Source organism: Ammospiza caudacuta, chromosome 9 (assembly GCF_027887145.1).
Source record: "Ammospiza caudacuta isolate bAmmCau1 chromosome 9, bAmmCau1.pri, whole genome shotgun sequence".
NCBI lineage: Eukaryota > Metazoa > Chordata > Aves > Passeriformes > Passerellidae > Ammospiza > Ammospiza caudacuta.
In genome coordinates, this window is record NC_080601.1 from 25,416,774 (window position 1) to 25,439,265 (window position 22,492).

Sequence of the window (22,492 nt, forward strand, 5' to 3'; positions counted from 1 at the left end):
AATTAGCTGAGGAGATGAAATAGCTTCTTGTAAAGTCTAAGGCTGATGATGTCCACGGTCAGGGTGTCAAAAGTACAGCTGGTGTGCCAGAGAAATGCCAGTGAACTGCTGAGGGTATGGAAGGTACAGTTCTGCTTCCTGCTGGGTTGGGATGTACCTAGCACAAGCTGTGACTGCTTTTACTTCCTGGTTTTTATAGATCTTCTGTTTCTGCCTTCCTTTTCTATCTCTTTGGTACTGTAATAATTGTTACATTATGTCTTGCGTGTTGCTTCTGCAAGAGAAACTTGTTGAGAGGGAAGAATGGAATTGACGCAGATCTTTTGGAACTAGCATTTCAAAATTGCTGAAACAGGGAAGGGCCTTTCCTGGGCATGTCTTTTTACAAAATGAGAATTGTGTGACTGTTATCTGTGTTGCTTGTAAGAATTAATTGGATATCAGTGCAAATATCCCAATTTCCCCAGGCTGGGGATGTTGATGAGTGCTACAACCGTGGGCTCATCTCCCTGGAAGGAGGAGCAGGGGCAGGATAGGTAAGGATATCACTTTGCAGGGTACCACAGTCTGTGCTTAGAGCAGGAGAAATGTTCTCTGAGGGAGGGTACCAGTCTTCATAACAAAATCTTTCCTGGGTGGTCATGGAGGAGGAGGAGATCAGGTGGCCCTGCAGGTAGGCTGAACCTACCCCAGACCTGGGAGTCTGTGTCTTAGTTCTCTGTATAGTTATTTCTTGTTTTTGTATAGGATAAATGTGTCTTATCTGCTTTGTTCCAGTTATAAGCTCTGCAGAGCTGCCTTTGGATGCTGATGTGCAAACGAGTAACCTGCTGATAACCTTCTTGAAGTACAGCTCAATTGTGATGCAGGACACAAAAGGTAAGTGAAGTCTGTGGATGCTGCCAACAGTGCTTCTGAAGTCAGGAGGGCACGAGAACATGCCTAGTGACTCCAGAAATAGAAGTGGAGTCTCTTTATAAAAAAATTGACGATTTCACCTTTTGAAAAAAATTAAGTGATTTCTTATTGTTAGATAAGACTTATGAAAGTAGGAGAGATGTCAGGTATGGAAAGAATGTAATAATAAAAGATAATACCTAATAACCAAGCCTGTCTATGTGCCAAAGGTGTGAGTATATCAGATACAACTATCTGTCAGAGAGGGCAAGTCTGACACTAGAGCTATATTTTTAAGAACACTTAGAAACTGACACAGAGGGCAAAGCTCAGCATTAGAAGGAAATACTTCCTTTGTCCTTTGGTTAAACAAGTAGCTCTGTTATTATAAATAGGGCAGCAGCAACTTAGACTGTGCTGGCAGTAATTTGCTTGAGAAGGTATCTGTGTTGTGCTTTTTGTTTCTCCTGTAGTTCTGTGGGGGTTAATTTCAGCTTGCTGGAGCTGAAGTATTGCTTAATCTCCTGCTCAGGGTACCCAAGGGTGCTGTTTTGCCCAGTGGTTATAAGGGCAGGACCACAGTGTGAACATAACAAGTGATCTTTGCACCGTATTTCAGGCTGTTACTGACTTTTGCTGTTAAGTTAGATATAACAATAGAAATATGAAGATATCTGCAGAGCTATGATACATCAATTACTGAGTTTCATGAATGCATAGCATTGAGTAAGAGAGCAGGCAGTTTCCTTTTATCTACTAGCTTGCAGTGAAGTTGTATTTTGCTGTCTGGCACTTGTTCAGTAAGCAAGCTAGGTGAAGAAAAAGTAATAATTTAAATTAGGATCAAAAGGAACTTCATGCACCCCTATCTGGTTTTGGCTGGGACAGAGTTAATTTTCTTCTTAGTGTCTGGTACAGTGCTGTGGTTTTGGATTCAGGATGAGAATGATATTGATAGCACACTGATATGTTGGCCCTGGCTAAGTAGTACTAACCCTATGTCAAGGACTTTTCAGTGCTCTGTCAGTGGGGAGGTGCAAAAAAGCAGGGAGGGAGCAGGGCCAGGGTAGGTGACCTGAACTGGCCAGAGGGATATTCCACACCACAGAAAGTCATGCCCAGTATATAAACTGCAGGAGTTACCCAGAAAGAGATTATTGTTGTTTGGGGATGGGCAATGAGCAATTGTGTAATGAACTGTATTGTGCAGCACTTGTTTCTCTTTGGTTCTGTTACCCTCTCTCACTCTGCTGATGATTATTATGATTATCACGATTATGATGATGAGGTTTCAGTTATTAAATTGTTCTTATCTCAACCCACATGATTTACTTTTTATTTCCAATCCTTCTCCCCACTGTGGGGAGAGGAGAAGCATTGTGAGTGATTGAGCAGCTGCCTGGTACTTAGTTGCTGTCTGGGGTTAAACCATAACTCCTTGGAACCCAGGCAGAATCAGGTTTACCTGTATCTTTTCTCAGAGGTTTTGCTGACAGGTTGGGTGAAGATACTGTGATAATGGAGCACCACTTTCAGCCTATCCATTCCAGTGTTTAACTGTCCTTGCTGTGAGAAAGCCTTGTGTGCTTCCTAAATTCTTTGCTGTGATTTAAATTAATTACTAGTTATCTTCTCCAAGATAGATATGGAGAATGGATTATTTCTTTTTTCTATGTGTCATCCCTTACGTATTTGAAGTCTGCTTTCATGTTTCCTCTTGCTTTTGTCTTTTGAACTAAACCACATCAGTCTTGGCTCAGTCATTTTAATAGATTACACACGTGAGAAGGACTTAGCAGCTCTCTAATTTGCTCATTCTCATTTGCTTTTCTCAGGGTCTGTCTTGCTGATCCAGGACTCTGATGGAAGAATTTTATATTTTTCAATTTAACTTCTGCCCTTATTAGTCACTGTAATATGGAAAGTCTGTACAGGGCCTTGGAAGCTGCTACACAGGATTAGTTTCAGATAGAATAAAATCTGATAGAAGGGATTCCTTACTAAACAAGCCAGTGAGAGATGAGTTTATTGTGTTATGAGACAGGAGTTGATGTTTCCTTCTTTACTTTGGTTCTAGCTTGTATAAGGTCTGAAATTTGTGTAGCTGATAGACCTCCTTCCCACCACAGTAATTCATGGCAGTGAACTCCACTGATTGATCATTTAAAAAGTGTGCCTTCCAAACCAATACTTATTAATTCTAGTGGGTATGTTCCTGTCCTTCTATTTTGATTATAGATGCAGCACTGCCTTATTTTTTTTTCTTGTATAAGATCAAGCAAGGAGCAGACTGCCCAGGGAAGTACTCAAGTCACAATCCCTGAAGGTATTTAAAAGACATGTAGATGTGGCAGTTAGGGACGTGGTTTACTGGGAGATTGGCAGTGCTGGATTAAAGATGGGACTCCATGATCTTAAAGATCTGTTCTAACCTAAATGATTCTGTGCTTCTATGTGACACCAGTGTAGCAAGAAGAATGAATAATTCTCATTTGCTCCTTGTGTCTTGAGACAGGTGGGAGCACTTACAGGGGAAACTGGTTTCTTTCACATCCAGGACTAGACAGTTGTTTTGGTCCTATCCCAGAGAGCATAATTTAATAGATTGTGTTTGCTAGAGCCTTCTCTTGTTACCCTCCCTTGTGTCAGTCAGTGGCAGCTGCCTTGGGAGAAACAAAACCTCTGTGTCCTTTTCTCTCATCTGCAAAACAGGTTTTGTGCTGCTATGCCTCCCTGTAGAAAGTGGTTTGCTTTGTTGCTTTAATAAAGGGTTCTGTGAAAGTGTGAACTGTGTGCAAGTAACTGCTTGCATAGCTGCCCCACAGCTCCTGAAAATGGTCTGATGTTCACAATACACTGACAGAGGGCAGAGTCCATGGTGTGGAACAGGAGCCTTTACAGCATCATCCCCAGAGAGAGAAGTGGTAGCAGCACCTACAGAAATATACAGGGAAGCCTTACAATATAAAAATAACAAGACTCCTGTGTATCAGTTTTATTCTAGGTCATTTCTCCTCCTTGCTGAAGTACAAAACTTCACACTTAAACGTTTTAGCTGAGGTAAGGAGATGGGAGAGGCTTTTAACTCTTCCATTCCAAAATTCCTCTTCATCCTACTTAGTGCTGCAAGATGAAATCAGCACACTTCAGGGCACATCTTGTTAGTAAATATCAGTCCCTGAGCAGCATAGAAAAGAAAACAAAACAGGTGTCAAACTAGACAGAACAGCTAGCTAAGCCCATTCTATCTGTTTTTATAATTACCAGATACACACCAGCTAGCAAAGTGTTTGTCAAAGTCAACTGCAAAGAAGGAATTTGGCTGATGCTGTCTTCTGCTTTATATGAAAGTGTGTTTGACTGTTTCAGATATCCCTCTCCTTTGAGTTTGACTCTAAGGCAGAAGTCTGGGATGGCATGTTTGTACTCCTGTGCTTTAGAGCAGCTTTTGGAAATCTTGGGAATGTACAATGTGAAGCCTTCTCAGAATTTAGTTTTGAGTGTTTTGTTTATGGTTGGTTTATTTTTGTGGGTTTTGGAGGTGTGTGGTCCAAGCACATTATTATTTAGAATGAAGATTTTTAAATGTGCTTGACTGGACAGTACCTTCTACAACATGATCTTCCCTGACCATGCTTTGAGCAAGGATTGAACCAGAAATTTCTTCTATCCTGTGTTACTCCATGACTATATGTATCTTGGGTTTTTTTATATTCAGGGTTAAAGTTGAGAGGGGTTTTAGATAATCCAAATAAAAATTTCATTCTTCTGCCTTAGTCCCTCTGTTTTGCTCCAGCTGTCATTCAAGGCAAAAGCTGTTTGAAGTTGTGAGATGAATAAGAAGTTGTGGAACATGATCAGGGTGAAACTCTTGGCTTAAAATGCTAAGTCTTTGCAGAGTCCCTTCTTTCATGGTTTTGCAAAGAGCAAAGTAGGTCGTGCCTTGCAATGTTGGGGTTAAAGCTTGGAACTTAGAGCATAATGTCAGCAGTTGTTTTGCTACACAGTGCTATGCCTCTGTGCAAGCTTTGCTGCTTGTTTCATAACCTACAGCAAAGGTGGTGTTCTGCTTTCCACCTTGTCTAAGAGAGAGAACAGTGTGTCTCTGCTGTGACAGGAGGACAGTATTTAGAATATCTGTGGAAGTAAAACTGAATGTGACAGAATTGTGGACTGTTACAATGCTGTTGGAAGTTCAAATCTGAATCTTTGCTGTTGGTGCTGGCTGGTGACAAGTGGGTGGGATTTAGTGGCCAGGCTGGAGAGTGAGTACTATGAGCTGTTATGGAGGAAGTAGGACTATGAAGAATCTCCAAGCTGGGCTTTTATTTTGCTGCAACAGCTGTCTTGCTCTTCAGCCTTGCTAGTCTTATGTGGCTCATGGAGGATTTGTTTTCTCTCCTTTGCAGATGAGCACCGGCTGCACAGTGGCAAGCTGTGCCTCATCATCCTCACGTGCATAGCAGAGGTAGGTTGCTGCTGTGAAGCTGCTCAGCTGATGGTGTGTTACAGGGCTCTATGCCCCTGCCTCCTGTGGGCAGGAGCTGAGTGGTGAGGTCCTCAGACACTTACTTAATGCAGGACTGTTAAAGTTGACTTGAAACTTGAAAATGGGATTATCTTATTGGAGTTGACCAAATTCTGGGGATGAGTAGAGAAAAGAGTGAACCCAAAGCGTTTTCTCTCTTAGCTTTTGAGTGACCCTGTGGTGTGGCTTTTAGATGAGTAATATGCTAATGGCTTTCAGCTCTGAGCTGTTCATGGTAACCATAGGCTGTGCCATATCCCTTCTGCCAAAGAAGGATACAAGCTGAAAGTAAGTAATGTTTTTTGTAGGTCCCTACAAGCAAGACAAGTAGCAAATGTGGTAGTAGGGTGAGAAAGCAGCATCACAGAGTTCTGTCAGCAGTCCTGGCTGAATGGGGCCCTGTCTTATGGGGACCATGTTCTAATGGCTGACTGATGTCCTGAATGGTGGTTGTGTTTGTGTGGCATTTACATTTTGCTTGCTTGCAAGTAAAGACCTTTCGTCCTTAAAGAATAAAAAGCAGTGAGGTTGATAGCCCTTGTAAGGATTCTGTAATAATGTTTCTTCAGGGTGCAGCCTGAAAACAAATCATCTACATTTAAAATTTTTCTAATTAAATGGTTTTGGCACTTGTTCTTCAGGTGGCTGCATAGATAATGTAAGATAAGAAATTCTGTTCCTGCATAACAAGGGCATTCTTTGGTTCTGATATTAAAGAGAGGGTATATTTATTAGCTATTCTGGCTGTGCATTATCTGGAGAAGTCTCTTTAATTTGGAGGTGGTCTTGGAATGAGATTTGCTTGAGGGATGGACCAGCTCATAAACCTATCTGCTAGTGCTGTAGTAGCTTCTGGAATCAAAATGCCAGAAGAAACCTTTATCCACACAGTCACAGAACTGGTGCTGGAGACCCACCTCTTATATTATATACCTGGAGCACTTGTTAAACTTGTCACACCATGGTGTGTACAGTCCAGAGTTTAAATGAGCAAATGGGGAGAAAGTTAGACTGAACTACTGCTTGTTTTGTTAGCAATTTATTTTTCTAATGTGGAATTGGGATCAGGAGGGGTTTACTTTTGTGTGACTGGAAACATGGGTGGGACAAGAAGAAATGGACAGATAGCTTTATAGCTTGGTGGTTGGTTGTATCTTGGGAGTTTGACACTGAAACACATGTGATTTGAAAGCCAGCTGTAGGGTGTTGGGCTTTTCATATCTCCTCCCTATTTTTGCCCTTTTCAATAGGATCAATATGCTAATGCTTTTCTTCATGATGACAACATGAATTTTCGTGTAAACCTACACAGAATGGTGAGTCTCTTCGTCCAGATTGTTTTCTCTTTAGAATCCAAACACAGAGGATTTGAGTATGTATGAAAAGTATATGTTGAGAATTGTGTCACAGTCATCTAACCTACATTGCTAAGGCATGTGGAAATACTGTCAGAAATGCAGTAGCTGCAGAATGATTTGGAAGTTGCTCTCAGAATGTCTCCATTCTTCAAAGAACAAAGAGCTCTTTGCCCTGTCAGTGAATTCAGAGGCCTGTCTAGCTGGCGAGGAGCTTTGTATTACGAAGTCTCTGAGGAAATCAGTGCTAGAGAGAACGTTCTGCCTTAATCTCCAGCAAGCATTAGCCCTCATGTGATACATAATAGCCAGCTGGAGTTACACTGAGTGCTCTTATTTGGCTTATTCTGGGTGGAGTAATTCACCTTCAGGGAGGAAGGTGTTTTTTCCAGAACTTTTTCCTGTGGTGGAAGTGTCCTTACCTGGCTCATGAAGCTCTGCACTTACAAGTAAGTTGAATAGTTATCCTAACTTGATCCATTCTGTCTTTGTGGTACTGGCACAAAGTTCCACCTCATCTGACAGTGAAGCAGCAATTGGAAGTCACTCACTGTTCAAGAAAGAAACAAACATTTTAGTTTATGGAGACCATACTGCAAGAATTGCTAGTCATTAGCCCTTAACAACAGATTTGCTATCCAGTTTGCCTTTCTGGTCTGTTTCAATGAATGCCAAAGCCATTGACTACTGTACACACTGTTAAGAATGCCAGTCAGACTTCTGGGTCAGAAAAAAATCAGTATGTTAACCAAGAGGGAGGAATTTCTGTGTGATTTGTTTTTGTATTGGGGTCCCTCTCCTCAGTAGAACAGTTGTCTCCCAGATACACAGCTAGAGAAAGAAATCCCCAGTATCAGCATGCTGGAAAGCAGGCACAATTTTATTCCAGCCATGGTCTTCAGGATTAGTACGTATAAGATGGAGTTGGATATAAAAACAAAAGGAAGCCTGTGCTGATCGTACTATTTGCTTGAAAAATACAGTAATACACAGACTGTCACTTGAGGCTTGTGCTGACTTCTTTTCACCTTGGTGTGTTTGCAGCCGATGAGGCACAGGAAGAAAGCAGCAGACAAGAACCTGCCCTGCCGCCCGCTGGTGTGTGCAGTGCTTGGTGAGTGTTGGCAGAGCTCCTGGGTGCTCGTGGCTCCTGAAGCATCTCTTGTTGGGCAACAGAAATATGAGATTTGAGGATTAAATGGAGCAGTGGATGGACTTAAAAGAAGGACAGTTACATACTAAAGATGTTTTCAGCAATCCATGCCCATCTTTGTACATGGCTACCTTGCAGACAAATCCAAGATTGCAGCTCTGTAGCAATAAATCCTACCATACATTTACAGAAAATTTTACAGACGCTGCTTGGTCCATTTGAGCTGAGTTTTTAGTAAAAGGGAGGGCAGTTGATTAATAAGTTCAGTGTTTAGGTGAGTGTGGTAGCAACGACAAGTACTTTATAGATGATATGGTGATGGCAGACCTATGGTTCACAAAAACATATTTGTGAACGTGTTTGCTGGGCATTGAGCCTTTTCTGAGTCAAAAAACAACAGGAATGTTAGTAGCTAGGATTGGTTTTGCCTGTGGATATGGAGGCGTAGTTGAAAGCTTTTCATGCAGCACATGATTAAGTTGTGACTCCCGTTACTGTGGAGGCCAAAAGCACATGTGAGTTCAGAAATGGATGGAGCCTGCATCCCTGAATGGCTGTTCAGCCTCATGGTACAGAAGCAGTCTTAATCTTCAGCATTTTGAAACATGATTGTTGAAGCCAAGACACAACAGCTGAATGAAGAATCTTTCTAGAGCTCTCAGATCCCACAGACTCCTCACCTGCACTGTTCCTAGTCACTTTTGAGTCACACTGCTGGGCTCTTACTGCCCTAGGAGGTTACAGCTCACAATTGTGGCTTGGTATGAATATTTTGTGCTGAAGTTGGGTTGAACACACCCCCATACATATTCAGTTGTCATTGATTAGCTTCTCTCAATTGTATTTCTATACTCTTTGCCTCTTATATTCATACTGGAGGCCCTTAAATGTTAGACACATTCTACTTTTTTCTTTTTTCCCTGAATTAGTCTTAAGCACAAGCTTAGCCTGTGTTGAGGTCAAACTAGCTTTACTTGCTTCAGAATTTATTTTAGGAAAAATAGGTGTTATTTACAATGTCTCTTTAAGTAGCATCTAGGTTGTGCATTGTTTCTGAATAAATTTCTAAAATGTGCTTCTTAATGGAATTTTCCATTAGTGACAGGGCTTGAAATATGAGAGCAATTCTAAACATCAGAAGTCATGGTGTAGTCTTTATTTGACTAATAGTGGGGGAAACCATATGGGGAAGCAGTGCCTCAAAGCAAATTACAGTATGTACCCTTAGTTTCCAGTAGGTTCTTTTCTAGTTCTAGCAAATGTCTACTGTTCTTTAGAACAAACAAACAAAAAAGTGAAATCCCTTTCATCTAAGAAGGACTATTGTCTGGTAGAGATAGGTAGGTGGGGCAGTTTGACTTCCTTGTAGTCTACTAAAAGCTAGCAGTAGCCAGCTCAATACTTACTTTATAATTTTTTTTCTGTCAGATTTGATGGTGGAATTCATTGTAACACACATGATGAAAGAATTTCCTATGGATCTCTATGTGTAAGTGTCTGTGGGGTAACTCACCGTGATTTCATTTGAAGTTTGAATTTAGGTAAAATCCTGCCCATAGAGCAATCTTCTGGCTGAAATAACACTTTGTGGCTGGTGGGGAGTGGGATGGCTTTTCATGAACTCTTCTAGTAACTTTTTCTACTTCAAAAATCCTCTGTGTGCCAGAAAATTGAAAGCAATTCAATTTCAGACTGTTTCCCTAATCTACTTGATCTAACACAAAGAGCTTTTCAGTCTAAAAGAAGTTTCGTAACACGGAGTCATTGCAGCAATCCCCACTTCCCAGAAGATGAATCTTGGTCTAGAAACAGAAAAGACAGTTTTGAAAAAGCAAGGATGACTGGCACGAGGCCTGGAAGGCAGTGTGGAGAGGGAGGGAGGGAGGTTTAAGGCTGAGATGGCCTGCTAGGCAGCAAGGGGTAAAACTCAGCAATGGACAATAGGAGACCAGAGGACAGAGCTGCTCCTGAGCACTCCCTGTGTCCCACAGGGGCCTCTCCAATGCTTTCTACTGCTTTAGCCTGGAGGGCAGAAGTAGGATTTAGACAGTTTGTTGGCTTTGCTCTGACTGTTTGTACAGTGCTGAATTTCCCCAAGATGTGAACTATATTCTGGAGCAAAGATAAAGATAGGATGTTTTCCCTTAAGGTAACTTTTCAGCATATTCTGGTTTTGCCCAAATAACCTTGCAATTACAGTGCCTTTTCAAGGGTTGTGCAGTTCAACTGAGTTTGTGAGAATTTCTTTTTTTTAATGACAATTGCAGAACTAATTATAGATGGATGTAATCCTCTGAAGTTTCATAAGAAAGGTGTGAAATGCTTGGACTCAAAAGTAGCATCACATCTAGAAATCCCATAACATTAGAAATAATGAACAGTAGCAACCATCAGTGGACATTTGTATCCATTTGTTTTGGCATGTTTGTGCAGTCCTTTCACTCTGCTCCTGTCTGAAACCATCCCATAGTAGACACAGTTATTGCAGACAAAGCAGGTCTGTTCTGAATGCACAAGTAGTGTCATACTTCTCTGCAGTGCATTTAAGAGGTGACGATATGAAGCTGCACAAGGCTGGGCATATTAATACTTAAAAGAGAAATCCAGGTTCCTTAGACTAAGAGTACTTTTTGTCCATTATTTGTATTATGAATCCTCAGCACGAAACTTTTAAAAACCAGAGACACCCCACCAGGACAGATAACTTCATAACTTGACTTACAGCCAAGCAGATACAGAGGTGAAAAGGTGCTGGGCATTGTCCAGTACCAGTTACATCAGAAACAGGAGATTTCTCCCATAGGGGTTGCTGTTCCTGATCTGAAGACAGCTGTCTATCCTAGCTGGTTTGCTTTCTTTTCTTGGTTGAATTAATGAGATTCCAATTTGAAATGCAGCATGTCATGCTCAGTGATTATAAATAGTTTTACCTTTATTCAAAGTTAGTTTCAGTTCTTGCCTTATTGTATTTTTGGGATTATCTATGGGTCTGAAAAGAATGATGCATACCTTCTGCATCATATTTTTTTACTACAACCTTGTTTTAAAGCCTTGTCTTGAACTTTTCACCTCATTTTGAATAAATTCCATGCAAATTTTTAGAATTTAATTTCTCCATGTTTATCTGATGTGCAGTGTCTTTCATCAGTGTCTTTTCAGGAAGATGTGGGTTTTAATGAGATAATGTGTTTTTGAGAAATAGGGATTTGGGGGGAAAGAGATGTTTCTGTTTTGTAGTCTTCCTTCTATTTTTTCTCTATGTCAATAGCTAAAAATAGCTTGGCCTGACCAATTCAAATATGTATATATTTTTGTCTTGTCCATAATGATAGTGTTGGAGAATTTACTCGCTGTACTGTATTTTTAGTTTGGATGTTATTTGTGAAGAATGTTTGTGCACTTAGTAGTCTGTATGAACATTAGATGCTATAGAGACCTACAGGATTTGGAGACTTGACAAGTGCACTTCTTGTATGTGGGGGGATTCCAGAGCTTGCATGTGTGTTGCATGAACATTCCAAAGCTCATACTTAAATTAAGGAGACTGGAAAATTTGATAGAAATATATTTCTTTTATTTTTTAATGTAATTAAACCATACACCTCAGTCAAACTAAAAATTCTGTAGTTTTTCTGACACCCTAATTTCCTTTAGCCTCGTCACTGGGGCCAGAGAAACACAGAAACTTCATTGTGTCCAAATTTTACAGCAGCTTGCAGTATCTCACTGCAAGTTAAGTAACTCATTCTGTAGAGTTTATGAGGCCCCTAGGTTAGGGTAGCAAAAGGTGAAAAGTATTTATTGAACAGCAAACATGCATTTGTGGTTAGTCCTATCCTGTTGAGTGTAAACTGGCATACAGGCCCCTTTTTTCATTTGGTCAGATTCTTTCTTTTGTGAGTGTTGATTCCCCTTAGGAGGCAAAAGTCACAGCTCCCATCCTCCTCTGGTAGTCTTTGAATTTGTCTATTGCCCTGCTGCTGATTTCAGTGGTATTTCCAGGCTTGCTGTAGAATTGTGGCGAGATACAATGTCATTAATCCTTTGCCCTCTCTTTTCCAGACGGTGCATTCAGATTGTGCACAAGCTGCTGTGCTACCAGAAGAAATGCAGAGTGAGGCTTCATTACACTTGGAGGGAGCTCTGGTCAGGTACTTGGCCTCTGCAGAGACAGTCAAATGGGAAAAACCCACAGTGATGGTTGTTCTGTGGCCATGACTGCTTGTTCCCTTGCTGCTGGGTTGAAAAGCAAGCAGCAGTTCTGTTAAAGCATCTTTATGTTGCTTCTTAGTTGCTGCATGCAAATTGCCTCTTTGGAAAGCCAGTTCATTATCATAATGGTAGCTAATTTACTTCCTTGTCTTCCATGCTCGCTACAGTATCCAAATGTCTTTGTTTTTCTGTTCCATTACCTGGGTCTCTCTTTACCTATTGGAGAAAATGGAGTAATGTTTTATGGAGTAGTATTTCTCTCTCAGATATTTGTGAGTAGAAAGGAGGTAGGCTCTTGGGTAAAGGGAGATGGACCTTGCTTTTCCTTTTACTGCAAGAGATGCTCGCGCATAGAATAGTTATGCAGCTCCTAAAGAGAACAGCCTTGAAATGTCAATGTGAGGGAAGAGAGGCTTTTAACTCTGACCTTTGAGTTGATGGTAGATAGTCTGGTTCATGCCACTTGCATTCCAAGATGGATAAATAAGTATTGTGGAGTCTGACATAATCTAGTCGACAGCTTTGTAGGACTCTTATGTGAGGCAGTCATTGTGTGGGAGGTCTGGGGAGGGGAGTAGCAGAATGGATGATGAGACCTAACAGGCATCTTTGGTGGATATGGTTTGTGCTTCAGTTCTTATGTAGCCAGTGAAGTAGCTCAGCCAGGGAAGTACAGTTAATCCCCTTGCTGTTGTGGCTTAAACAAGAGCTTTATGAAAATTCAAGGGAACATGGCCCTAATTGTGTATTCCTGGAGCTGTGCTTGAGACCTAGGATCAGCGACTTGCCTGGTGTAATGCAACTCTCATCAGAAATTTGAGAGGATGGCTTTTGAAAGAGGCAGTGATCAGTGGTTTGTGAGGCTCTTCTCAGTTGACACTGACTACTTCCCTTCTGTAGCTTTGCCCAGCTGAGATGTAGGTACTGAGAAATGAACCAACAACCTGAGTAATTTTCAGTTACTGAATTTTCACCTTATGTGACATGTGGCCCATTTAGACTTTCTAAATTATTCCTGCAGAAGGTGAAGTGGGTGCCACTAATTAAGGGATTAGCAGTTCCTTTTCAGTTGTTTTCCTCAGAACAGAGCCCCTAGAGGCATGGCTGTAGTGTAGTGCCAGTTCAGGAGATGAGTGTGTAGAATGTGGATGTCTGTTGTGAATGGAAATTGCATCTGGCAATGTGTGTGATATCTTCTCAGCAGTTACAGTGAACCAGAGCCATTTCCATTTGGCCAGGATGGAATTTTCTGCTTTTCTACATACTGGCAGAGTGGAAGTTTGAAATATAGCACTTTTTGCTTGAAAGTATCGTTCCACAGTTCAGGGAGCACTCGTTGGCATCTTTAAATCCTTAACTTTCCCTATTTTAGGGAAGGAGAAAAAATTAACATACTCACTACACATTGAGATTCAGCATCTTGGGATATTCTTGTTAGCTGTCTCTAATTAGCTGGTGTTTATATAGACCTTTGGAAACATAAAGTGCCTCAGAAGTATTAAGTACTGCACATGCTTTGAAAGCAAAGCAGTAATCTAAAAACACTTGGAGTGGTCAGGTTTCTGTGAAGGAGCTGAAACATTGACACACCCAATGTAGCTGAAGAGCTCCATGCTTATGATAGATTTTTGTGTATTTTAGGTGATCCTCTTCTGAGAGTAAACTACTGTAGAATGTTTCAAAATTATTATTTTTTTAATAGGATGTTGAGGTGAACAGAGATTCTTCTGTAGCTGCATAAGTGGTTTATACAGGCTGGAAGACCCTGGGTGAAATGGTGCATACACCTGTAAAAGGGCAGGGCTGCTCCAGGTGTGCTTCTAGAATGCTACATAAGTTGCAGAATAAATGCTAATTGCCAGCCCTGTCTTGAGATCTGTTTCATACTTAACTCTGACCCTGTCAAGGGGTCTCTTTGATTACCCAGAATGCCGCTGCCTTTGATGTGAAAGAATGCCTCTTTCTGTGGTCTTGAATCTATGTGACAGACAATTCCAAACCAGAGCACAAGACTTCTGAAATAATTTCTGTCCTTCATATGACCATCAGGCTTTTGTTTTGGATCAAAGAGTTAGTTATCACTGCTGGATGAACAGCCAAAAGGGAGCAGCTATTCACTGTAAGGTCTGAGATACCTGGTTGCCCCATCAGGTGTGCTTCACAGAAGGTCTTCAAGCCCACACTTGTCTTCTGGAATGACAAAGTCTGTGATGACTTTAGCAATGCCCCTGTGGTGTAGTGTGGATAATAGCAGTGGAGGCCCCCCAGCAGAGCTGAGTGGAACAAAGAAACTGGAGGGAATTTGTGTAAGGAAGTATTGAAAGAAAGGGAGAGAGTTATACCTGGCACATAAAAGGAGGAGAGTTTTTTCAGGCAGAAAATTGAGTGGGAGAAGAAGACAAAGAGAATACTGGGGGCAGGGAGTCGGTATCGGGTGCGGAGGAACTGAGATAAAGGCTGGAGGTGGAAGCAGTAGCAGTGTATGGAGCCTTCTGTTCACTTGCCAAATCTAATGTTAGCTAATCTCTAATTAAGGAAAGCCACTTGGGTGTCATCTGATGGATTGATGCTCTTCCTTTGTGGATGCTTTGTCTTCAGTATGGAAGGCCAGCAGCACTTGGAGGGTTGCTGCATTTAGTGTTTGATTTTAATTTGCAGTGATGGCAGGGAAAAGCAGTGGAGCCAGGTGCTTTGGCATCTCTCAGGACACGTATCATGCTGTTTATGCAGTCTGTAATACTTTATGCTTTTTTGGATATGCCATTGTTTGGCACATTGTTTCCATATGATCTTATTTCTGTTGAACTTTCTTCTGCAACATCTGAGCTTAAAGAAGAACAATATTGTTACAGTGTTTGGATGTGATCCAGCCTGAGCTTCTCTATTAGAATAATTTTTTCACATTAAGGGACCAGAGGAATAGTACTCAAAGCAGTATAAATCTTTGGCTGTGCCCACCAGATGACCAAGAATGTTTAGGTGACAGAGAAAGATGCAGGGATTTGAGAGCTGGAAACAGGATTGACAGAAAGAAAAATCTGTGGGTGGCAAGAGTAGTGTGTAGAAGCTTGTTCTAGCTAAAAGCAGTGTGAAAATAAATATCAGATCACTAGTGGAGCTAAATTCTGGAACATCTTAAAAAGAGGGCTGGAGAGTGAGATCTGATTAACCTATGAATGATTGGCAAAGGCAGTTACTAGGTACACCAGACATTCAGATCGAGAAATGTCTCTTGGTCTTGGTTCTTTTTTAGTAGCCCTTTTCAGCAGTCTGTTCATTTCTGTTCCACCACTGATTAGTGTGAAGCTCTTCCCTTTGAGTGCTAAAGCAAATCTTCAGGTTTTTCACCACTGACCACGTACTGTTGCTCGTACTAGCCTGGAAATTTGGCCAAGGTCAGAAGCTCTAAGTGGATATGACTCTGTTGACCTGTTTGCTTGCAGACATTTTGGCCAACTGGAAATCTCCTGGACTGTTATGCCAGGTACCTTATTCTTTTAAAACACTGATTAATTGAATGTCACATGTAAGGTACTTTCTAGAGCCAATTAGGAAACTTGGGAACAGCCAGTTCACTGCTCTCAGAAACAGCCTGTTATGCCCAATGTTCTTGGGCTGGTTTGTACAGCACTTGAGTGATGGACCGTGCTATATGTGTTGTTGTTGTTGTCAAGCATGTATGAGCTATGCCAGAAGAGTTTTCATGAGTCATTTAAGCTTTTTATATAAAAAGAACTAATTTCTTCAACTCCTCCCCCTTCAAAATTAGCAATGCTTGAGCAATTCATGCTGAGCTTAGGGGGTGCAGGTAACTTCTTTGCAGTTGCTATGGTTTGCTTTAAGCAAAAGCTATGTTTAAAGAAACAGAAAAGCAGTACTAATAAAGACTTCTAATAGCAAGAGTAGAGCCTAAAAAATCTGAATTATAATAATGATGAAATAGCTATTTATTGGGGTAGTTGAATGCAAAGTAGGATTAACAGTGGGTATTACCATTAGTAAGATGAGTTGAAGATCAGTTTTCAAATTGTTTTAACATAAGGCTGTAGTTCCTTATCTTGTAGCTTAGTTAATTTGGTAGATGCAGAATGCACTGTTAAAATAAGGATACTTCAAATATGTAGCACCATTAAGAAGTTAATTTTTCTCCTTTTCATTTTAGGGTTATCAAAGCAGACTTCTACAATGCTGCTAGACAAAATGCACGTTTTTTCTTTTTGTACACTCTTCAGATCTTTTTGTCAGGTTCTGTATTTATAATAAGAATAGTACTGCATTCAAAAATTCTTGGGTGTATAATAAAAACATGAAAGGTTCCTGTGTGGAAGATTTTAAAGAAACAATTTTTTGTGGAGGAGAATGTTCCCCCCCCCGAATTTCAGTGTATATAATACTGCCCTTATGCAGTGCATATTTAAGATGGTATTGTGTAATCACTTTGTTTTAATATTTTTGTGACTGAAATGTTGATTACTGAGAGTGTGTTAGCTATGTAATTTCTGGTTCTACAACTGTGGATCAGGTCTGCTTCAACCCTCTGATTTATGTTGCTGAACAGACTGGAAGTCAGGTGATGTTGTGTCTTCCCTTCATCTCTAATCCAGCTGTCACTGTCACTTTCTGCAGCAGCTATCTGGCAAGGGAAGCTTATCATCTTGCAGCTCTTGTGGAGGCAGGATTCACACACTGGTGTACCACACAGTCGAGTTCACTGGCAAAGTTCCTGGTCACTGGATGCCATGAGAGTTTGGAAGAACATAGAGCTGCTTGGCCAGTTAGCAAATGGCTCAGTTTCTCACACAAACTAAAAGCTGTAACTTTGTGTGCCATGGAATACATTCTGGGAGTTTGCAGCCCTTAGGGGGTTCTATTTGCTTTATTATAGGAGTGTTGGTGTTTGTGATATGTGGTACTGTGTCGGCCCAAGCTGGGTTCAGGAATGCAATTGTTAATCCTGTTATCTATTTCATAGTATGATATATCTATCATACTGAAGGAATTCAGGAAAGGATTGAAATTGAAAGATGGTTTTATAAAATAATTTTTGTTTATAGTTGTGGTGAGTTGTGGGTTGATAGTTATTAATTTATTTAATTTGTACTCGTGGCAGAACTCCACGTTACCCCAAAGAAAACCCCGGTCCCATCTTACACAGCTCACTTACTGGCAGCAAGATGGGAAGGTCAGAAGGAGGACTGCAAATGTCTGCTTGTAGTATTCTGCTGTCATTCTCAGCTGGTGGGACAATGTCCTGCTCACCTTTCCACATTACCTCCTCAACCAAAGCTAGAATATTTTCATGGGAACACTCCAGCCTTTAGTGAAATGCCCTGGTGTTAAACTCTTAAAGAAGATAGTGTAAGAAATGCAGAAACTCAATGGCTTCTTGTAAAGGAGGATGTTCTAAATTCCCTGCATGGGTCATTTTAAGGAAGCATCTGCTTTTACTTAATTCTAGTTTACTTTTACTTTATGTTAACTTATTTTAATATTGATGGTAAAGGGTTTGACCCTGATAGCTAGTGAACAGAAAAAGTAGAATATCAGATTTGGGGCTGTTACTGATCACCTGGTGATATGAGGGTGGGAATTTCTCAACATAGCCTTGCTCAGATAAGCACAAATGGAATTTAGTCATTTGCATGGGTAAAAGTCTGGCAACGTTTTGGTCATCCTGCCTCAGCTTGGCAGATCTCATCCAGATATGTTGCTCTGTTGTGTTTTTAATAAAGCTAGCAAATGCTGGAGAACTTGATTGTGCATCATTAACAGTTTGCAGATCATAGTGACCTAGTGGAGATAGTGTGATAATTTCTCCTGGGAAATGGTTCCGTTGATGATAGAAGTGTTACAGTCAGCTGGTCAAAGCTGTTTCTTTATCTGCAAGGAGGGATTGCAGCACTCAGAATGCAGCACTCAGAATTTATCCCATGCCCCTTTTTGTGTTCAAGCAGCATCACTCCTGGCTTCCTTACCTTGCAGTCTTTCCATGTTCTCACACAATATTTCCTTTCTTTCTCCAGATTCTCCACCTTTTCTGTTTTAAAACCTAAGGCAAAAATGTGCAATGTTAACTCCCAAGACTACTGTTTAACAGTGTGAACCTACACTGTCAGACAAAACAGAACTGAGCTCAATACTACCCTTTCTTCTAAAGAGGGATGAAGCTTATGGGTGTGTGTGTTTGTTTGTTTTTTTTAACAAATGAATTATTTATTTGTAAGAAAAAAGCATATTGTTCATCTGAGCTTTAGCTGAAGTTGGAAAATTTGTGTTATTTCTTATTGCTTGCTGGATTGCCATCTAGCAGCGTTGCTCTGGCATCAGCAATCAGCATTTCCATTAAGCTTGCAATTTCACACTGTTGGCTCCATTTAGGTGGGAACAGTGAGTACCAGGGATGGGGGCTATATAAAGAGAGTAAAGGCTTGGAAGTGAAGGAGTCTGCTCAACTAATCCTGGGAGCGATGGCTCGTGCCAGCGTGTGCTCCAGCCCTCTGGCAAGCTGTTGATTCTCATTAAGGAAACAGCCTGCTTTCATGGATGGGCCCTTGAGAGCCAGTCATGGGCAAAAGAGAGGGCAGCTGTAGAGTGCTGGTGATGGGGAGCCTGCCAGTTGCCAGCTGCTTTTTGCCTTTTGTAGCTGTGGTGGCTGAGGAGCAACTCGGCAGTGCCTGTGGCAGCGAAGAGGGAGGGTAGAGGAGTGCCCAGGCAGGTGATGGCTACAGTAGCTGGATGCTCCCTCCTGATCAGAGCACAGGGAAGGAGCTGGAGCATGTTGACTCATGATGTTGACAGAGCTTTTATTGCTTCCCCTGGTCCCAAGAGGGGACTGCAGTGTTGGTGCAAGAGTCTTGTGTTCTAATGCTGTGGGTGATTGACAGGAAGCTGCAAGTGCTGTCCCTGAGTAATTGCTTCACTTGTCCAAGAGTGCTGGGGTAGTTTGTGCCTCAGGGAGTTCTGGTGTGTTAGTTTGTAATAGCAATGTAACTATTTCTCTGACAGGATTCCTATTCCTACAACTCTATCTGGAAAATACCTGTGTAGGTTCTTTCCTGTCAAACCCAATCTGTAGATTCTCATCTCCTGAGTTTGTTTTGATCACTGTTCTTCTGAGTGCCTGCCAAAGCTGAATGTGGCCAGATCTGCACCCTCTTAACACTTAGGTCATCTCAGAATGTCATATTTGAGCCTTTTGCTTCCCTAAATCCGAATTGCATTTCAGGTGTAGCATTTTCTAGAAGTGATTACTCTGTTCTGGGGTCTCTTCTCATAGCTGCACAGTGGGCTGTACGGTTATCCTAGCTTAGCCCTTGTGACTTCTAGTCTGTAACAAGAGAGTGGACTGGTCTGTGGTTATGGTGTTGGCATGTTGTGAGAATCTGCTTTTTTCACATTCTGTGCTGTAATTTCCTTTGTGTAAGGGAATCATGCTGAATTTTGGAATCTGAAAGAACATATTAGAAAGCATTGTTTGGCCTATTGTTTTTCAACAAGTGTTGATGTTGACCATGTAGAGACAGCACACTAAGCTTAGGTGGAGCTTTGACCTGGCCAGGTACAGCCAGGGCTTGTGGTGTTGCTGTTTATACTTCCAGTGCTGTTGCAGGCAGAATGCTCCTGTTTTCTCTTGTATGCTGGAAGAACTGAAGCACAGAAAGACCAGTGCTGCTTCATGGAGAATCTAATCCACTCTGTTCTTAGTTGCACTTGGCCTTAACCGGATCTGGCTACATTGAGTAGTGTGGACCTTGCCTTGCCAGTATCTGCATATGAGCAGGATGGCTGTAGAAGGTGCAGGGTGGTTACTGTGCTGCTGAAGCACTTGTGGGCAGATGACTTCTCTGCAGCATGCAAGTGTTGTCTGGATGTCACGATCAGCTGCCTTCCAGTGGTGGATGGGTGGGGATCCTTCTAAGGGGATTGTGATCCTTCTAAGGGGATTCTAGTTTGAGACACTGGAAGGAGGACACTGAATACACTGTTGGTTCAATGGTAACTTCTAGAGGGAATGGGAAAGTCACTGTTCTTCCCCGTGTGCCCTGAAAGTTGAAGGGTAGAAAATTGGAGAATTTTAGTAGAGCACTGGATCTTTTTAATGGATGTTATACTGCAGCTGAGGAGCCCTCACATCTCTTTCTGCCTTGCTCCTTTCTTGAGGGCCATTATATGCACCATTAGAAGATCCTTGACCTGTAAGTGCAGCAGATGCAGTGACAGAGGCCTCTGTACTGTGCTCAACCCATCCAACCTCTCATTGATGAGTGTTTCAGGGCTTTTCTCTTCTGCTCCATTGTGCAATAACACATCACAGCCTTCTGATGCTCCTGGCAGAGTCTGTGCTACATTCTGACTTGCCCAGGGGATAATACTACTCTTTTTCCCCCCTTTTCTCTTGGCCTACCTCCATGGTCCCATTGCATTACACATGATCCTCACAGAGAACACTGAGACAGTAAATAAAAAAAACCCCAACTTTGTGTGAATCCAAATTCACCTGGGGCTGAATATACGTCTGTTTGAAACAAGACTTACAGGGAGAGAAGGTAAGTCTGCTGTGTGAATAGGAATAGGGGAAGGAGGGAGTGAAGGGCAACTGTAGCAGGAATTACCTCCTTCCTGGTAGAAGAAAATGAGAGATGGTGGCTGCCCACAGTCTTCTCACAGAGGACTGGCGTGAGGGAGGGCAGCAAATAACTGAGCAGGCGTGTACTGCTGCTCCTTAGCAGACAGAGTGGCTACAGAAGCTGATAAGGGAAAGTGTCTTTAAAAGCAGCTGTGCAGCAAAAGAGCTAAGAGGTTCTTTCACTTAAATGCAGTCATTTCAATTTAAAAAGTAGGGAGGATATATGTGATGTCACTTTTCATCCTTTGGCTAGAATTATCCTTTGGAGAGAAAATTGTTCAAGAATCAACGTGCTATATACCAGTTTTCACATGCAGCCTGTCACATGGCTCTGTGTCCACTCAGCATGCTTGTCCACTTGGTTTGAGGCTCTAAACACAGGTGTCCGAAGCTGTGTTCCCTTCTTGTTAAGAAGCATAGCCAGTGTACTCAGCTCAGGTCACTTACAGGAATATACTGGTGGCTGCTTTTTTAGTTACAGTCTTCTCCCTTTATTGCTAAAGAAATCTTAATGGCACTGTTGTATTGTGAAATTATGGATGTTCCAAGACACAGTGGGTGTTTTAGGTCCTGCTAATAAATACCAAGAACAGATATCTTTAGGGAGGAAAAAAGGGCTCTAGAGGGTACTGCAAAAATTGTTTTCCAGTTAATGCTGAAATAGATCTCATATCCAAACCATCCATTGCTGTTAAACCCTGGTGCATAATTTGGGATAAGGTGGCTGAGCCCAAGCAAGGAACACATTTGCGTCTGCCTGTGCAGCTGGGAGACTGAATTGCTCCTCTGCTGGGAAAAAAAAAGAAAGATAATTTCCTGGCTAGAAAGGGCAGTCTGCAGGTGGGGTGTGAGAGGCGAGCAGTTGATTGCAGCAGGGAAAATGTGACACATCTGGTTTGGCTTCAGATTGTTTAGGAATGGTAGCATCAGTGCTCTGTTGGAGCTCAAGGGCAGAGGGGTGTTCAGTCAGTTGGACTTTCCTCTAAAGGTTTATTTTGTGTGTGTAATTGTTGCTGAAGGGCACTAGGCATGTGAAGCCAGATCTAAAAGTTGCTAGCTCTGAAAACTTCAGGGCATAGCTGTCCTAATTTTCAGCACAGGGTCTGCCTTTACAAACAAACTACAGAGACATGGCAAAGGGATTTAAAGGTTCCACAGTGTTTGTGGTCCTTAGAGACACTTGAGTAGAGGCTGCTGCAGAATGTGCTGGTGTGGAAAAAGACTGGCTGCTCTTTTAGTGTTGATGTAGTGTATATCCCAGTTAGGAACACTGCAACTTTTTAGGAATGTGTGGTTTCCTAGCAGTTGATTAAATTTTTCAGTGCAGGGCACACAGTGGCTGTAAACCTCTGATAGGGTAGTTCTTGTGACTGGGCTCTGAGCCCACACGCAGTTTCTTCTTCATGTGAAGCATGTCCCTCTCCTTCCTAGTTCTTAGGGAAGGAACAGCACAGAAAGTTTTGAGTGGGCTATGATTCAGTGCAATTCAGGTATAAATACTGATTTCAAGCAGAGCTAATCTCTTGTCTTCTTTGTAACTGAAACAGGAAAATTAAACATAGATTCATCACAATGGCTGAAACAAATGTAGAGCTAGAACAGAGAAAGTTCTCCTTCAAGTGTTGTCACCAATATAGAGCAGTACAAGTGCTTCAGGGTGGTTTATGAGAAGTACTGCAGTGGGCAGTTGTAGGGTGCTTGTCCTTGTCGTTTGGTGGGTG

At 41.7% G+C, this 22,492-nt stretch overlaps 1 protein-coding gene across 2 annotated transcripts in view; it reads left to right on the top strand.

The window, feature by feature from the left end:
• The window catches only part of ARMH3 (armadillo like helical domain containing 3), a 122,678-nt gene that overhangs the window by 26,767 nt on the left and 73,419 nt on the right, over positions 1 to 22,492 (top strand). For both annotated transcript variants that reach the window (XM_058810571.1, XM_058810572.1), the window contains exons 15-20: positions 778 to 879; positions 5,307 to 5,365; positions 6,676 to 6,741; positions 7,825 to 7,894; positions 9,362 to 9,422; positions 11,996 to 12,084. In XM_058810571.1, coding sequence (XP_058666554.1) covers positions 778 to 879; positions 5,307 to 5,365; positions 6,676 to 6,741; positions 7,825 to 7,894; positions 9,362 to 9,422; positions 11,996 to 12,084 — 447 coding nt within the window. The remainder of the gene's footprint in view (positions 1 to 777; positions 880 to 5,306; positions 5,366 to 6,675; positions 6,742 to 7,824; positions 7,895 to 9,361; positions 9,423 to 11,995; positions 12,085 to 22,492) is intronic.